Consider the following 17,059-nt stretch of genomic DNA (forward strand, 5'->3'; position numbering starts at 1 on the left):
TCTGGAGAATGTTTTATATGTAAATTCTTCTCCTTAAGCAATGGCATTAAATAATTGAACAAAGAGATGGAGTTATGTTTTGATTAAGACACCCAGTCTTCCTCTGACAGCTTTCAAGATGTGTAGTCTACTAGATGACATTGTAACAAATATAACTGTATTTCTCAGACCATCAGAGGAGTTTGGTGCCCTTGCTTTCAGCTGCATGACATTTTCATGAACCACTGTTTATTTTCTTTGTCTCAGGTTTTTTTGCTTAACTCATTTGACAAGTGGCTCTTTCTTCTTCTTCAGGTGCACTGCTTGTTTTTGTAAGCAGCCCGGCCAGGAAACCACGGTGAGGTTTCCCGGCGAGGCCGAGCCCACACGGGCGGTAGCCTGGCTTCAGGCACGGTGCCGTGCCGCAGGACGAGGGCAGCGTGTGGCATTGCTGTGGCTGCCCAGTGCCAAGCTCGTGCCGGCACGCTCCTAACCTCAGCGCTCGGGCTGAGCTTTGCAGCGTGGGACGCAAGATGAGCGTTTTGGGCTGCTCTGATACCAGTGCCTACATGTTTAAAATGATGGGGGAATTACCCGTGGATTCACTGGTGTCTCTGGTTTTTGTTAAATGTTCTTTCAATGTTAGGACAAAACGTCTTTTTGATCAGCTCGGAGGAGAGTTGATCCCACCTCCATCTTTCGCTGTTTTGATTTTCCTTTTAGTGACTAAGATGCATGTTCGAGATGCAGTTTGTGCCAAGAAGGCCTTTGCTTGAATCCTACAAAAGCAGAGTAGCCTTAAGTGATGCAACTACATTTTAAAAGCAGTGGACCCTTTTCAAAATATTGAGAGGGCAGAAGTGCAGAGATGCACCCATTACAAGGAAAGCTAATACATACAGTGCAAACACGGGAAGGTTAACCCGGGGTTTCCAGTGCAGAGGCATCAACTTCTAAGTGCATAATGCTGTATTTTTATTGCAGAAATATTGTTTTATTATGATTCTTTGGGAAAAAATAAAAATTTGAAATTAATTTGAAATAGGCTACCTTTTTCAGGAGGTACACAATATGGAAAATAAAGTGATGAATAGGAAGAGAGAAATAGGTAAGCAGCCATTCCTGGTGCATCTGTCATGTACACCCTATAAAACGTTTTCTTGCATGGCAGTCATGGCAGTGCTGTGAGGCAGAGGATGGAGAAATATTATGTCGTAGCTTATACTTGATTTTTAGTATACAGCTCAGCGCTGATGACAAGAGTGCTCTTTTTTTAAACAGATGCACTTTGTTATTCGTAGACTGTATATTGCAGCAACAGCGCAGTGTAATTCATTGATAAGAAGAAAAAAAAAGTCTCTGATGAAAACAATTCCTCTGTTGCTTCATTTTGGGAAGGAGCAGCAGGAGGACTATGCTGGCTAGCCAAGGGCGCGCTCCTGTAGACTCCGGCGACAGCAGGCTCACGCCTCTCCGTCCGACTCTTCTGCAGTGCCTTGACGGTGCTGAGACATCCTTGCGAGCCCCGTTGGGGATTTCTCATGCTGTAAACTTCCAAATATACCTCCTCCTCGTGCATTTGCTTCCTGCTTTATGCAAGTAGCTTTTGGAGGAGAAAATGGGCAGAAAGGAGGGCTGCCGCCACAAACGACAGGGTGCCCTTCGCCTTTCGGGGCACAGCCCTTGACGGGGGCAGCAGGGAGGCGCGCCATGCTGAGCGATCCCCGGGAAGGCGTTATGTTTCGGGGGGACAGCGTGCCTCCGTGGTGCCCTGCTGCAAAGGGGGGCAACGCAGGTTCCCTTTCCGTGATCTTCAGGACAGCCCGGCCTGCCTGCGTCCCTGATTTTCCGCTGGGATGGCTGAGCCACTGGCGTGGCGCCTGCCCCTTTGGAAGCCCCCAAGGGATGCTGAGGAAGCAGCCTGTGGCGTCGGCAGGCGCGCAAGGACTCTGCGCACGCAGCCCCGGAGCACGGAGAGGATGTGTGGGAGAAGGGCACGAAGGGCTCTTTTCCCACACCTCTCCAGCCAAAGGGCGGGAGCACTTCGGGCTCATGTTTCTGCATACCTCGCTGAAATGCTGTTTTAGATATTCTAGAAACAAAGAGGCCCAGACTTGCTCACAGCAAAATCAAGGGCAAATCCCTACTGATGATGAAAGGAAAAATAGCAACCCTGAAATAGGTGTCCATTTTGATTTCCCAGGCAAAACTAAAGGTGCAAAGTACACTTGACAGTTTTTCAACTAAAACTAATATGCACTTCAGTTTATGTCTGAATTATTCAGAATGTGATAACATTCCTTTGGTCTATTGTATTCAGTCATCCAGGATCCCTGCAAAATATTTATTTTGGATAGTCCGTATATCCAATTCCTCTTTTTATCAATAGAACAATATTTATGGAGGTCAGGCTGCCAACTTTGCCAGACAGACGCCCTTTGCATTCAAAAGAAAACATGATTCATCAGAGGATCAGGATTTCAGCTGCAAATTAAACCTTTCTTTGATAGGCTGAGAGATACAAGTCAATAAAGGAAAGTTCTTGATAGCTGGAAAGGAATGTATACTTTGGGGCTGCCAATATCTAGTTCTGATCACTAATATCTTAACTGATGGAAAAGGTTTTCTTTGCTTTATCTAATTATATCTCTGGGGCAATATTTGAAAGACATTGAAAGGTAGTTATAACTACTTGTGCTGTGTAAAGGTCTCGGCATATTTTTGTTATCTCTTTTAGACCACAAATACCTTTTAATGTGCTTGTACAGCACATAGCACAAAAAATGCTCTCATCCCAACTTAGAGTTCCCCAGATAGCACATATAATTTAAAAATAGTAAGAACTATAATAACAACAACAACAAAAGCAGTGATAAACTTACAGACTTGTGGCTTGTTATCTTTCACTGCACAAGCCTAACACACATATAAAACTATACTTACTCTAATAGCCACACTGTCCAACGCAATAGGAAGAAAGTTTTATGCTGGGAAAAGATATAGTAAGATTTACTGATCCTTGTTTTTCAGAGCTGTTGCTCCTGGACTTTATTGCAGATATCCCACAAAGTTATTTCTAGTCTTTACCTACGTAGTGCCATTAAAAATATGCATTGTATTTTTCATCATGTACCCTTTTCATGATAATTAAACATCACAACCCTACCATGCAACTAATTGCAATGGTCTTGTTATTTTTGGGTTTGCCTGATTATGATTTCAAACTAATGATCATTAGTAATAATAACAGTCTTCTACTCTTTTATCATGCCTTGCATCTGTAGGACTCTATGTTAAGCATTACTGTGTTCATTACACCAGTGCTTACACTGAGTCACAGAGGTTAATTAACTTATTAAAGATCTCAAAGCACGTCAGTGGCAAAATCAGGAATAACAACAGTCAGGCCTGAGCTCTGCCTTCCCTGGACTTGACATGTTGGCAGGTCTAACTAAAGGGTTAGCCAGACTGCGCTAAAGGCAGATAATTGCTAATTCCTAAATAAGTCCAGCTTATTTAGGAGAGGTTTATTTGTGTGGGAAGGGAAGGAGGGAGCAATTTCATTGCTCAGATGAAGCTGAACATGGAACCAATGGAAAGAAAAGGACCTGCATATCTGAATCACATTGCTTGAAGGCAGTGGGTGTTGTAGAGAATTGGTAGGATTTAAGGTATCTCAGAAGGCTGCATTTGCTAAACCAGGTCACAGGTTATGTAAATGAAATGCAAAGGTGCCAAACAGTGCAAAATCAGACCCACTGATATTTTATTAATTGCACTGATCTGCTTTATAGAAAGTGTAATAATATAACAGCTCTTAATATGCACACTATCAAAAAAACATGTTAATCTAATTCTTGCCTCAGATAAGACTGTAACTTTTGGACCTTGTCTTAGTCAGCAGTGAATGACTGCTTGGTCAAATACACAGCTTGATAAGTTACGATGTTGTAGAGATCAAGAAAACTAGGAAATGTTAAAATCTGATTACTGTAGAAAAAAATATTTTCTGTGTTTCTCCTCTTCTCTACCACCTTCTTGCTGTTTTACTTTAACAGTAGAGCCTTTGACAGAAGCTGTTAATACTGCTTCAGATTCTCATGGGCTGGATACTGGCATCAGTGAATTTAAATTGGTATTTTTTGCTGATGGTATATTAATCTGTATGACCTATGACAGACTTCAGCTTTTATTACAGTTTGGATCATTACTAATTTTGGCAAATTTTCTGTTTTTAAAATGAGCTATAATAAATTTGAAGCCATGTTTCTGCGTAGACCAGATAACACACTTGCCCCCAGAGTTTTGCATTTAAGCAGATATACTAAGTTCTACCAGACCTCAGCTTATGTATCCCCTGTTTCTATTTAAAAAAGAAAATCCTTATAGCAAAACATCAGATTAATATAAAAACAGTTTGCAGTGCCCTGATCCACTTTAAAACATAACCAAGGGCCAAATCCAGCTTATCTCACTTGGTGGAGAGCCCCTTAGAAGTTAATAGCAGACTCTTATGCTAAATTATATGTTATTGATCTGATTCTTCTGTGATACTAGCAGAACCTGATGCAGCCCTTATACAGCTGGAGGGTGATGGGAGGCAACACTAAAGTACTTCTGTGTGTGCTAAATGGGACATTACTCCCATGTATGAAGAAAAAAGCACACTCATCCCTTCTAAAAGCACATCTGATTTGTAGCACTCCTACCTCCTGCTGATGTTGCTGTCTGAATGCTCAGCACTGCTGAAACTCAAGCTTCTTTCCTGAAAACCCCTCCAGGTTAACAAAAAATAGTGATGAAGCAATACAGCAGGTAGGAGCTGTATTAACACTTTGACAAAACACACCATAACAAGACTGTCAGGCTGTGCATGTCAATCCTCTGTGTAGGAGGAGGTAGTCATTAGAAAGTTTCGTACACCAGAATTAATGTTCATGAATCTATGATGATAGCTATCTTAGGAACAGGTAGATTTAACTTGTCCACATCTGCTTTATTGGTGTCGTCTTTGATCTTACAGGTCAGAGTCTCTCACAAAAAGATGAGTAGACATTGTTGGTCAAATTCAAAATATAACAAAAGTCTGCAGGCATCAGAAGGTCACTTCCTTTTCTTTTCCATTTTGGCCTTATTAGGATGAGAGCTTTTAAATCATGAAGCAAAAAATTGCCAATCTGGCCCTTTTGGCATTTCGAGAAACAGGAGAAAGTGACATTTTTTGTGACTGTTCTCCCAGTTCAGCTGGACTACACTCCCTCAAGCACAGTGACAATTTCAGCTCTTTATCTGTACAAATCTGTCAGTTGTATTAAACCCACTTCTTGGTTTGGTCTCCTGAGAAAATGAGGTGTGGCATCGGCCATCTCCATGCACACACGCCCATACATGTGCATCTCAACTTGTGTCTTCTCCTTAATTCTGTTTGAGCTCTTGGTTCATATTGACCAAATCTGACACATGTATGGGAGACAGAAAGATCCTAGAAGTTGAATAAAAAGTGGCAAACCACTGGAGAAGAGACCCCTTCCTGGGCTCTTCCCACTGAAGGATATTGCAACATGAACTCTACCTTTGTTGGACATCAGAAATCCAGACACCAGGCATAACTTACAGGAAAACCACCTTCATTAGTTCTGCCAAGGTTTTCTAGCTATTTTGGACATCATGTCTACTGAGTAGGGTAGCAGGAGGTGGCCACTCTTTCCTCTGAGAGCTCCCCATGCAGACTCATGTGTGGCCTTCCCCTCGCCTAGGGGCGCTGGGGAGGGGAGAATAAAGAAAGCGGTGGAGTTGCCGAGACTGATTTAAGATGATGATGATTTTATTTTTACTCCTGGAACAATCAATTGTATGTATTTTAATTTGTGAAGGTAGAGCTTTAGGAAAATAGGACTTGGAGGAAAAATAAGGCAAAATAGATCAAGAGCTGGAAAAATTACAAAATCTAAAAGTGTACTTTCTCACTGCTCATAATAATTGCCTCTATATTATGTTGATGTTTCAAGATTTACTACCATAAATTGTCTATGCTCAATTTCATGATTTTCCATATTCTTTCTACCATCAAATGCAAAGACGTGCAAATAATGGTTTAAATCGTTAACGGAGAAAATGAAGTAGGTCTAGTAATCATGTCCTCTTGACACTAAAATATTCCATTAAATGTGGAAATCTTTCTTTTTTTTTTAATAGTGCATTATTTGTGTTAATAAGCTGGGTCTCAAGGGGACTGGCTTTGGGGTCAATTCAATATTCGGAGTGAATATCTCACATTTCATATGTGGGCAACGCTGATAAAAGGTTCCTTGATCATTTTTGTTTAATTTGTTTTAAAAGAATGTGGAAACAACAGGCTTGGTGGTTGAACAGGACGTTCTGAGCCCTGGATTTTCAAGGTGCATTAAGAACAGTGAGTTAACAAACAAACGAATGACATGAAAGGAGCAGAAGCATATTCTGATATGCTCATCTGAAAACCCATATGAACACTGGAATAATAGTTTTTCATTTCCACTTTATGTCTATTGTTTACATGTTTCCAAACGGTTTTCTTTTTCTGTATCTGTTAGGAGACTACAAACATGGAAATAGTGCACAGATTCATGTATTCTCATGCACTGATTGTAATGATATTTTAGCAACCTTTTTAAAATGTTTTTTCATTTTTGTCTTGTTTTCTTTAACTTACTAACAGCTTTCTCCAGTCCATCTCAGGTTAAAATGAATGAAGTAATCATAATTTGCTTCACACATTTCTCAGGCTGCTTGCCTGGCTGAGAGTAAGGCCAGCCACATTCTGGTAGCAATGATACTTAAATTTAATTTCAAAGGCCTAAATTCAAGGATTTACATAAGAGTTCTGAAAGTCCTATCACATAATTCCCACAAATTCTTTTCTTTTTATTTTGTCATATTTCACTTTGAGCTTTTTATATATGTTCTTGAACATAGTTCACTTCTCCTTTACAGGTAGATGTGCAAGCTAATACTACCAAATGTATAAGGAAAGGTGGTTTTCCAACTGCTGCACAATGTAACACTGGCAAGTGACACACAAAAGCCAGAAAGGTGGTAACACCCTGCAGCATGTTTTTACTAATCTCAAAAGCTGTCAAAGCTTTCACTGAGATATGCTGACTTTGGAAACTAAGTTTCTGCTTCTGAGTTTGACATATCTGTTTTTCCTAATGTTAGACAAGGTGGCTGTTTTTCCATCTTTGATTTTTAAGCTAATTTAGTGCTTGAAAAGGAAGCACTAGGAACTGACACTACGTGCAAATTTATTGGTTGACCAAGTACTGGCTATACAAGGGCAATAGGACTTGACTCTCGTCTGGAGGGAGCACCTCTAGCTGGGGGAAGGTAATCCTTCCCGAAACACGTGAGGCTCTGTCATGTCATCTGAGACTGGCAACTGTGAGTGGTTCTGCTTAATGCCAGTAGCTGCTGTGTTTTTTTTAATGTGAAAAATCATCCACTTAGATTTTTTCTTGAGCTAATGGATGCTAAAAGCATCTGATGCTGAAAGCTTTTGGTATAGCTTTTGCATATCCTTAGGGAGTAGCTCTGTGCTGAGAGGAGGTGTCTGCAGCAGGTGAGTGGATTGTGGGTTAGCTCTGCAAGGACAAATTTAGGACCTGGGACGTCTAGGGCTTGCACTAGCTGGGTTGGGGGAGGGAGATTATGCTTTTGCTTTGGCTGTGGCCAGACTTAGCATTCCTGCTGGGGTTTGAAAGAGGGAGCATGTCCAGCACTGGGGGTTCGGCAGCAAGCACGCAGGCTGAGGCCAAGCTTTTTACCAGACGGTTGAGCGACAATCCAGCTGGGCTGCAGGAATGTGTTATGGGCCTGACAAATGTGAGAGGTTAACACTCTGGCAGACCTGTATTCTCTCAGTCAGGGTCTCACCCCTTCTTGTTCCTCATTTCCTCCTGTCATGGTAAAAATAATAGAAAAGTAGCTGAACAAGAAAAAAAAAACAGAATTAAAAAAGCATTGTCTTAACCCTAGAAGAAGTGTATTGATCTGTTTTGTCCTATGCATCAAGTGTGTAGTCTTCTCCTGCCTATACTAGTGTGACTTGCATTCAGAGATAAAAAAAATACATATGCTCATACACTCCTACAGTCCAGACACTTGCATTCCCAGTCTCTACCTACAAACTTGTTCCTGATCCATTTTTACATCCATCATTATAGCAATCCATGTTTCTCCCCTCAATTAATGACCCAGTGACTCCCCATGCTCAGCACTGGTCTCAGTCCACATCTGCTCACTTCACCTATGTGCTTCTTGGGTCAGAACGCTGTCCTCTGCTTTTCCCTTTGCTTTCCCTGTTTCAGTTATTGCCTGCTCTCATTATTGGCTTTCCTGACAGTCCAAAACTTCTCAGTGAAGGCCAGGTGTATCACACAGAACTGGACTTACAGTTTAGAAGGAGGTCTTGCCTTGTTAGTAGCCTACTAAAGAAAAAGAGGGCAATCCCAGTGCCCAGCTCCATCACGGACTTCTATTTTATGTAAGCCATTTTGACCCAGACCCTGAAGAGACCCTAACCCCTCATCTGTTAAACAGTGATCATAGCGCTTCCCTATCTCACAGTGGTACACTGTTAAATTACTCTGTTAAGAACATATGATAGAAAAACCATCTTCCAGTACCCATACCTATCTATAGATTTTGTAACTCAGGACTTTGTATAAAAATGTAGTACTGTACTCAAAAACAACTGCTTAGCTACTAGAAGTGTCTAAAGTCCATGGGATCCTTAATTTCCAGTGGTCAAGTTCCCCAAATGACCAACAGGCATGCCCAGAAGCATATGGCCTTTATAGCACTGGGCAGCTTGACTCTTCGATCATGCACAATCTCGCCACTGCTGCTTCTTCCACCTTGTGCGAGGCTCAGTCCTCAGGGGGTGAACTCAGAGCGCATCTCCTGGATTTGGCTTCACAACAAACACTTGGGCGTGCTTTCACCCACGGCCTGGGTTGAAAGGGGCAGACTTTTCTTTCGGCTACTCTAAGGACTTGGGCCTTAGCGTGCTGGCTTGCTTAGAGATGTGCATCGTACGGGGACTTAAACTGAATGCTGTGAAGTCTACTGGGTGGCAGTAGTAAGTGAAGTGCAAAGTGCAAAGTAGCTATATGACTTGCTTAAGACCATTCAGTGGATAAAAGAGGCAGGTTTAAAATCCAGATCTCCCACTTTTAAGACTTGTTCTCATTATTCCAGAGGTCCAAGTTGATCAGTGACACATTTGATGTCAAATATAGCTAAATAGGGACTGTGTTGTGTCTTTGTGCCAATGAACAATATAGATCACAATCATTTTCTCTGCGTAAACTACTTTACTGAATGTCTGCAGTTTTCTGGAAGTTTCTTTCCTTAACTGATGAATCAAAATACTTGTTCAGGCTTCTGAAAATAACTGAGCTTTCAGACTTCTTTTACCTGCTCATCTTAGGGACACTGTCTTAAGCACTCAGTATGCTGCTGTGATAGACTGTAGTGCAGAAAAATTGCCTGCTGAGCTGAAAATAAAGAAAAAATGCCTTCCAAGGTGTCTCTTTTTAAGGAAATGTGAATTATATGGATTCACTTAATGCTTATAATTTGTTCTCTAAAGTCCAATGGTCTTCATTCTTTCTGAACTCCTGAGGATAACAAGTTGTAATAGCAAACATGCAGGTCTAAATTCTGCTCTCAGTTAAAGTGATGTGACTGCGTCCTCCTGGCTCTAATACAGTTACAGGTTTTTATTAGTGTGACTGGGAAAAGAACCTTCCTTTGAAATTCTACAGATGAATAATACTGTGAAATGATTATGAAAATGGTGGGGGGAGGTAAAAATGTTTTATTCCCACATATGTGAGTTGAAAGTTCATGGGATTTTTCTTACGGACTTCAGTGGAACCAGAATTTCTCCTGAAGGCTCCCTATTTATTTTCAGGATTTCAGAGCAACAATTCTTATCTTGGGATTCTTTCATCCGAAGATTTGGAAACAGCTGTAGAGTTCACACTTTCAACTGCAGATCCTCTTAGGATGAGGCAAGAGCTATGTGCAGAAATTACCCTTGATTTTATCCTTGAACTAGTTCTTCTTCCTGTTTCTCTGATGACCATGACCAGACTTTCCATGCTGAAAACCAACCTGCTCAGCTACAGTTCCCCCCCAAATCCTTCCTCAAAGTGTGTGTCTCCACGTGTGTGAGTCTCTAGGTGTGTGCGACTACCAAAGTAAGTCCATTCCTATTTTAAATGACTTTTGTTGCTTTACAACATAGAGCAAAAGGGAAAGATGCTGGAAGATGTTGAATACGTACAGAGTTAAAAGAGACTGAAAGAGAGGCACATCTGTTATTAAGTTATTTGTAGATCTTGAAACCGGAACTATGGCTTGTCTTGGAGGCAAGCCATTGCTGAACATTTATTTTCTCCATGACTGAGTGCAGCCCCAGTGCTGGAGGTGTACAAAGCTCTAGCAGCCATGGGCAATGTCATTGCTGTTCCTGCGCCTCTCCCTGTTTCGCTAAATCTGCATTTTCCTCCTGTATTATCATAGTGAAACTACGACTGGGATGGTTGTATGAAACCTGGAGGTTCAGGTGTTGAAACTTCAGAGGAGTGTGCGAGGTTACAATTGAGTGATGTCTTTGAGGACAATTTAGGAAAGTATGATGATTGTTTGTTTTATTTTCTGATTATATAGGAACTACTAAGACTAATGGGAATAATCCCATGTAAGCACATCAGTAAAGTTTGCATTTATTTATCCATATTATTTATTTGTATTTATTTATCCACTACCATGGAAGTCTGATATGCACATAACTGCTATCTTTAGATGAGTTTTGTCCATTTGTCTGTATTGCGGGTTCCTGCAGTGAAAAATTACTTTTCCTATAAACTCAGTCACCTATATTGTCCTGACATCTTTGCAAAGACAGATAATTTCTTGCTCCAACAAACACAGAAAAAAAGGCAGAACTATTTCAAACTACTTTGCCAGTGCACTGATGTTCCATTAAGGATTACGCATGATCCAAAAAAGACACTTTTTTTAAAAAAAAAAAGGATTCCTAAACCTTCATTTAATGAAGCATCTGAATAAAAAAAAATCTAGAAGCTCTGCGGCTCAAACCTGACCGTATCATTCCTTTGGCTACATTTGTACTGTAAATAAAACAGGCCCTGGACCCCAGAGCGGCTCATGTTCTTACACTTAGATTCTTCCCCCAAGGCAGGGTGGTCACATCCTGCTTATCTTTGAGGATTAACCCCTGCCACCACTGAACCATCCTTGAGTGTTGTTTGGGAGGCTGCTCGCAGGCCTCGAGCTAACCGTCCCAAATGTCTCGCTAACAGTTTAACAGTGTCAGAATCGGTTTAACAGTAACAGAGCACGTGTTTGGGCCCACTCCTTCGCTCAGGTTAATTTATGAGCGTAAATGTTGCCACTTTGTCCAGATCTGAGATTCTGGGCCACATATAAGAAGATAAAGAAAACACACCAGGAATGATATTTGGACAGAAGAGAGGGTGTAAATAAATAATGAGTGCTGATAAACAGTGAAATGCAAAAACCAATGAGGATACTCTTGTAAAATCTCTTCCCATAACATTCAGAACGAGACTGTGATTCTATAAGCAATGCAGTTAAAACCAATGGAAATACTAGATGATTAAAAGTCATTAAGACTAGCATAATTATTTACTCAGGCTTTTTCATTTCATGAGGTGACCCTTTTCTTCTCTGGGTGAGAGACAATGCCATTTTGATCTGCAATGAAATGTCCTATGATGTATTGTATGTAGAGGTTCTTCCCCAAGCTGAGGGGCTGCATGATGGTACAGTTTATTTGTTTATTTATGTCGTGGTCATGGTAATCTGAGTGATATTGTGGCTTTCTGTGTAGCAAGTCAGGAATGGTAGGTTGTTGGTGCTACTCAGTACTGTATCTGGGTCTATAGATGTTCCGTGAGGCATTGGCACTTGTTATGGAATTACCGTTAAAAATTGCTGAGAAACTTTTGTTAAGCAAAATATGGGTAGATGTAATCGAGACCTGTGGTCCCAGCGGTGGTCCTCGGGGCTGCTATATGCAGGGTTTTCCTGCTTGCTTGAGGAAAAAGGGATGAGTACTTCGCTCTGTGACGTTGTCCCCGCGTTGTCTTCGTAGCCACGGGAAGAACCAGCAGAGGGTTTCGAGGGTCTGCGGGCCTTGCTGCAGGCGTGCTGCCAGGAGGCAGGGTGGAGGCAGGAGCTGCAGAGCGGGTGAGGAGACACTGGCTCTGCCTCCACAGTCCTCAAGTCCAGAAAACAGCTCATGATCTGGGCCTGTCCCGGCCAAGTCTGCTGGCCTTTCCCAAAGGGCCAGTGTCTGAGGGGGAAGGAGCCCACTGCCGAAGCCCCTCGGAGTGCTCCAGCCCGCTCTCTTCCGGGAGGTTTTCCGCAGGGCTGGGGGCAGCAAGCTGGCGCAGTGTTTCCAATAGGAAAGTTATGTGGGGAATGTGTTAGGGGTTTCATGTTTCAGTGTGTTGTGGGCTGTGCAGCAGTGCGGGAGTAGAACCCAGGCTGGCTATTGATCCTAACTGTGCATTTCCAGACTCTGCGTGCTTTAGCTTTTCGTAAAATGAAAGTGTTGCTTATACACGTGTTGTTGTTTAGGGGAGCTCAACGAGCGGTTCTGTAACCCTCACTGTGCTTCTTCTTCATTTTTGGTGTGGCAAGAAAGAGACCTTTAGTAGCACGGAGTTCAGCACGGCTTTCTGTGCGCTCCGGCATGTCCCCACCAGCAGCGCAACGCAGCAGCGAGCCCCCCAGACACGAACTAAACGCACACAGGCGCGTGCCCGTGCCCCAAGCGGCTCCCTGCTTCTCCGCCTTTCTGCCAACTCCCCACCCCGCCGCCGCAGCCCGGCCCTCCGCGCCCCGCAGCGGGCCCGCCGCCGCCGCCGGGACGGGGCAGCCCCCGCCGCCTCGCCCGGCTGCACTGCGGCCGCGGGCGGCAGCCGCTGCGGGCGGGCCGCGCTGCGCCGGGAGCCGCCGGGAAGCTCCGCCCGCCCGCCGGGAGCGGCTCCAGCGGGGCCGGGGCCGCCGCCGCCGCCGCGCCGCCGAGGTCGGCCATGGGGCTGGACCCGGCGCGCTTCGCGGCGCCCGTGGACGCGGAGCTGCGGTGCGGGCTGTGCGGGCGGGTGCTGGAGGAGCCGCTGTGCACGCCGTGCGGGCACGTCTTCTGCGCCGGCTGCCTGCTGCCCTGGGCGGCGCGGCGCCGGCGCTGCCCGCTGCGCTGCCGGCCGCTGGCGGCCGCCGAGCTGCGCCCCGTGCTGCCGCTGCGCAGCCTGGTGCAGAAGCTGGAGGTCAAGTGCGACTACAGCCCGCGCGGCTGCGGCCGCACCGTGCGGCTCGGCGAGCTGCCCGCCCACCTCGCGGCGTGCCGCTACGGCCCGCCGCCCCCCGGCCGCGGGCAGCGCGGCTCCGCGGGGCGCCCGGGAGCGGGCGGCGGGCGCCGCTGGCTGCGGGGCCGCGGCAGCAGCGGGGCGGGCCGGCGCGGCGGCCCCGGGCCGGAGCGGGAGCCGGAGCGGGAGCCGGAGCGGGAGCCGGAGCCGAAGCCGGAGCCGGAGCCGGAGCCGGAGCCGGCGCCGGCGCGGCGGGGGGAGGCCCCGAAGGGCAGCCCGAGGGAGAGGTCGCTGCTGGCGCAGCTGTCGGCGCTGCAGAGCGAGGTGCAGCTCACGGCGCTGCGCTGCCAGGCCAAGTTCGGCCGCTACATGAGCCACATCGGCACCATCACCAGGGGCCTGGCGGGCGCGCAGCCCGGCAAGGTGAGTGCGGCGGCGTCCCCCGCCGCAGCCCCCGCCCGGGGCCGCCAGCCCGGGCGGCTGCGGGGCAGCGCGGCGCTGGGGGCGGCTGCGGGGCTGTGTGGCGGGGAGGGCGGCAGCGGCGGGGAAGGGGCTGCGGGTCGCGCTGCGGGCGGCGGATGCGGGTCCGTCTCGCCTCCTCGGGGCTTTGCCCAGCGCGGGGGGCCGGAGCGGAGGGCACGGCGCTGCTTTCATGTGAGCAGCGAAGAAGTTGCCCGGAAAGAACCGCCTGGAGCAGAAAATCCTTAGAAACTTTGGAAACTGTTGTGAAAAGATAGAGAAGTCTCTTTCCCCTGGGGGAATGAAATAACTGCTCGCAGCACTGACAGTGCAGACCCGTGCAGTGCTTCACTCCTCTGTCAGGTCTGATGACACTGCTGAGACGGGGACCTGCTCCCTTTAGGCTGAATAAGCCACCCAGCGTGCTGGTTAGTTGGCTGGACGTGCTGCAAGGGCTCTGCTTTGTCAGGCTTCAGCTCCTGGCTGTGCAGGGTCTGGCGCTTCGATTGGTGAGAAGTGATTTAATACAGCTTAAGCTCCACTCAAGATAACTTCCCCCCCCCCCCCCCAATTTTTATAGACCCTTGGGAAGCAAAAGCCCATTTATAGACCTTTGGGAAGCAAGAGGGAAAGACTGGAGCAGCCAGCTCAGTGCTGAAGTACGGCAGCGTGCTGAGCATCCACTCGCTGCACGGGGAATGGGGAGGGAGGCGTTGCTCTGAAGAGTCTCCTGTGCCAGCAGCTTGGGGCTTCTTGGCACTGAGACACTGTGTTTGGAGACTCCGACACTTCATCTTTTTCTCCCTTTATTTTACCAACTTCCTTCGGGTAGCCGAGCCCTGAGGTGCGGGTTACTGGCTGGAAGGGGTGCTCTGCATCTGCTTCATGCCTTGGAGGACGTGCTGAGGTCTTAGGGTGGAGGCCAGCAGTGACTGTAGTGTGTTGGGTGGGCAAGAAGAGCAGGACCCTTGGGAGGGAGGAGAGAGCTGGCTTTCACGGGGGGCACTGGCCGGGCTGTGGGGTGGCTGGCGCGGAGGCCTCCCTCCTGGGCAGCCCCCGAGCATCTGCCGCTGCCGGGCGCCGCCGGTGGGTGCTGCTGCGTGCGCTGCCGCGCAGGGGGTCTGGGGCAGGAGACGGGCTTGATGGGCAAAACAGGCATGTGGAAGAAAAACCATCAATAAAGACAAGAAAAGTCCTTCATTAAAATTAATTGTATCATGCTGCAATAAAACATCCTACTGTCACGGTTAGTAAAATGTTGGCTTCGACGTTATGTGATGTATTTTGAATGTTAAGACAGGTATAATATATTTAGGTGGCAAATTTGCATTAATCAGCCGATTTATACAGAATGGCAAACACAGACGCCTTACTGTACTGAATACAATTTCTTTGGTGGGGATTATGTCTCCTGAAATGTAACTATTTTTATATGTGAACAATGTAAAGGTAACTTGCTATGCTAAAGCCTCCAGGTTTTGTTTGGATTTTATTATTCAGAAAATTATTTACCTGTTCTGAAGCAGAAGGTGTCTTTCCCTTTTCCTTTTTTAAATTTTTATTCCATCACTGGTTTTGATTGTTTGCTTTGTATTTTAAAACTTGTCTAGAAAAAAACCCCTACTTTGCAGAGGTATTTTCTGGACTTTTTGGGAGACAAGTGAAAGGTTGGGATAAAGAGTTGGGTTTCATTTTTTAAATTTTTCCTATAAATTGCTATGAAACCTGTATAGATAGGGCTTTTGGGTCTGGAAATTATAATGTTGAGGATTTCACCTGTGTGCTTACTGTCTTAAACATTAATACACATGGAGCTTTTTTTAAAGACTTACAGATATTTCGAGCCTTTCTCTCTGGTGCTGAGCATTCCTGCCACCAAAAGCATGCACTTTTTTCTGTTCAGCACTTAAGGGCACTTTAGCTTCCTGTTACATTATAGTAACACATATCTTTTGGTTTATTTGTTTTCCAGTGCAAAGTCTTTGCTGTTTTTTCAGCCTAATTTTCCTTTGAGCCTTATCTTACATATTCTCCAGCTAAAAATTTTTGCACATTAATGATTTCACTTAAGATCTTCTTTTTGAGGCAATACTTTTTAATAGGATTTCATCTCTTTCTTCTTAGGGAGGAGGACCCAAACCTTTAACGATCATGCTACACAGAGAAAATGATACTTTGGGATTCAATATTGTAGGAGGACGACCCAATCAGGTAAAGGGAAAAGTAGACATAGTTTACTTTTTGACCATATTTTCTGTTATTGTGTACTCTGTTCATAATAAAAGAGTTACTTTACATGACGGCAGGTGTGGAATCAGCGCCATAGGTTGAAAAACTGCATATTATCAGGCATAATTACATTTATTGTTTGAAGACCTGCTCTTGTTGGATTACTCTCATTTTCATGAAAGGGGTTCCCATTGCTTTTGCTATAAAATTGTAGGCTGATCTGCACTGTGTTCCCATGTGAGTAAAATGTATTCAGGCAAACTGTTCAGTGGAAATCTCTGGGACTACTTACAAGAGTAAGTGTTGCAGGATTAAGCCCTTGGAACTTTTGGAAACTGCTTGCTTTTTTCTTTTTAAGGGGAGGAGAAAATTTGCTTCTGTAGCTGGGATAGTTTAAGCACGTCTCCTGCTCTCATATGCCTGCTTTCAATTTTTTCTTCTTTCTGAATTGAAATAGTTTTCATTGATCTTGTATCTTAAATTAATCTAGTCTCACAAATATCAGTCTAGCTTTAGAGGCTCATTAAAAATCCTAGAATATGCATAGGAATATGCATATTTTTACCTTCTCCTTCTAAAAGTACTAATCAGGACTATCATTACTTATGAAGAGTAAATCAGCCTGTTAAACTGGAAAATTAAGAGTTGATTAAAAATGCTTGATAATTACTATGTACTGATCAGTTGTTTTCTTTTAAGTGAGAGAGCTATAACTTCCTGCTATTGCTGGGGAGGGGAATGGGACCCTATATATTAGCTTTGCAATGCTTTAAAGCTATATTTATATATAAGCTATATATATATTTATTTAAGCTATATATATTTATATAGGTCTGAAGCTGTATTTAGTGGTGCCAAAGAGTCTGTTCCTATTAGCGCTAAAGCCAAAGAAGTTTACTGTCTGCTCTGCAGAGTTGCTGCTCCTTGTGGGTAAATAGGAAGAACAGCAGTTATCAAATGCATGTTACAGGAAATCCAAAGCAAGA

The 17,059-nt window shown here is 44.9% G+C and overlaps 1 protein-coding gene across 2 annotated transcripts in view; it reads left to right on the forward strand.

The window, feature by feature from the left end:
• The first annotated feature begins 13,081 nt into the window (after positions 1 to 13,081).
• PDZRN4 (PDZ domain containing ring finger 4) overlaps positions 13,082 to 17,059 on the forward strand; it is a 251,951-nt gene continuing 247,973 nt past the window's right edge. The window contains exons 1-2 of one of the 2 annotated variants that reach the window (XM_064507898.1): positions 13,082 to 13,808; positions 15,969 to 16,055. In XM_064507898.1, the coding sequence (XP_064363968.1) occupies positions 13,113 to 13,808; positions 15,969 to 16,055 (783 nt within the window). In that variant the 5' untranslated portion in view covers positions 13,082 to 13,112. The remainder of the gene's footprint in view (positions 13,809 to 15,968; positions 16,056 to 17,059) is intronic. The other variant, XM_026117762.2, reaches the window with a different exon arrangement.

Source organism: Dromaius novaehollandiae, chromosome 1, assembly GCF_036370855.1.
Source record: "Dromaius novaehollandiae isolate bDroNov1 chromosome 1, bDroNov1.hap1, whole genome shotgun sequence".
Classification (NCBI taxonomy): Eukaryota; Metazoa; Chordata; class Aves; order Casuariiformes; family Dromaiidae; genus Dromaius; species Dromaius novaehollandiae.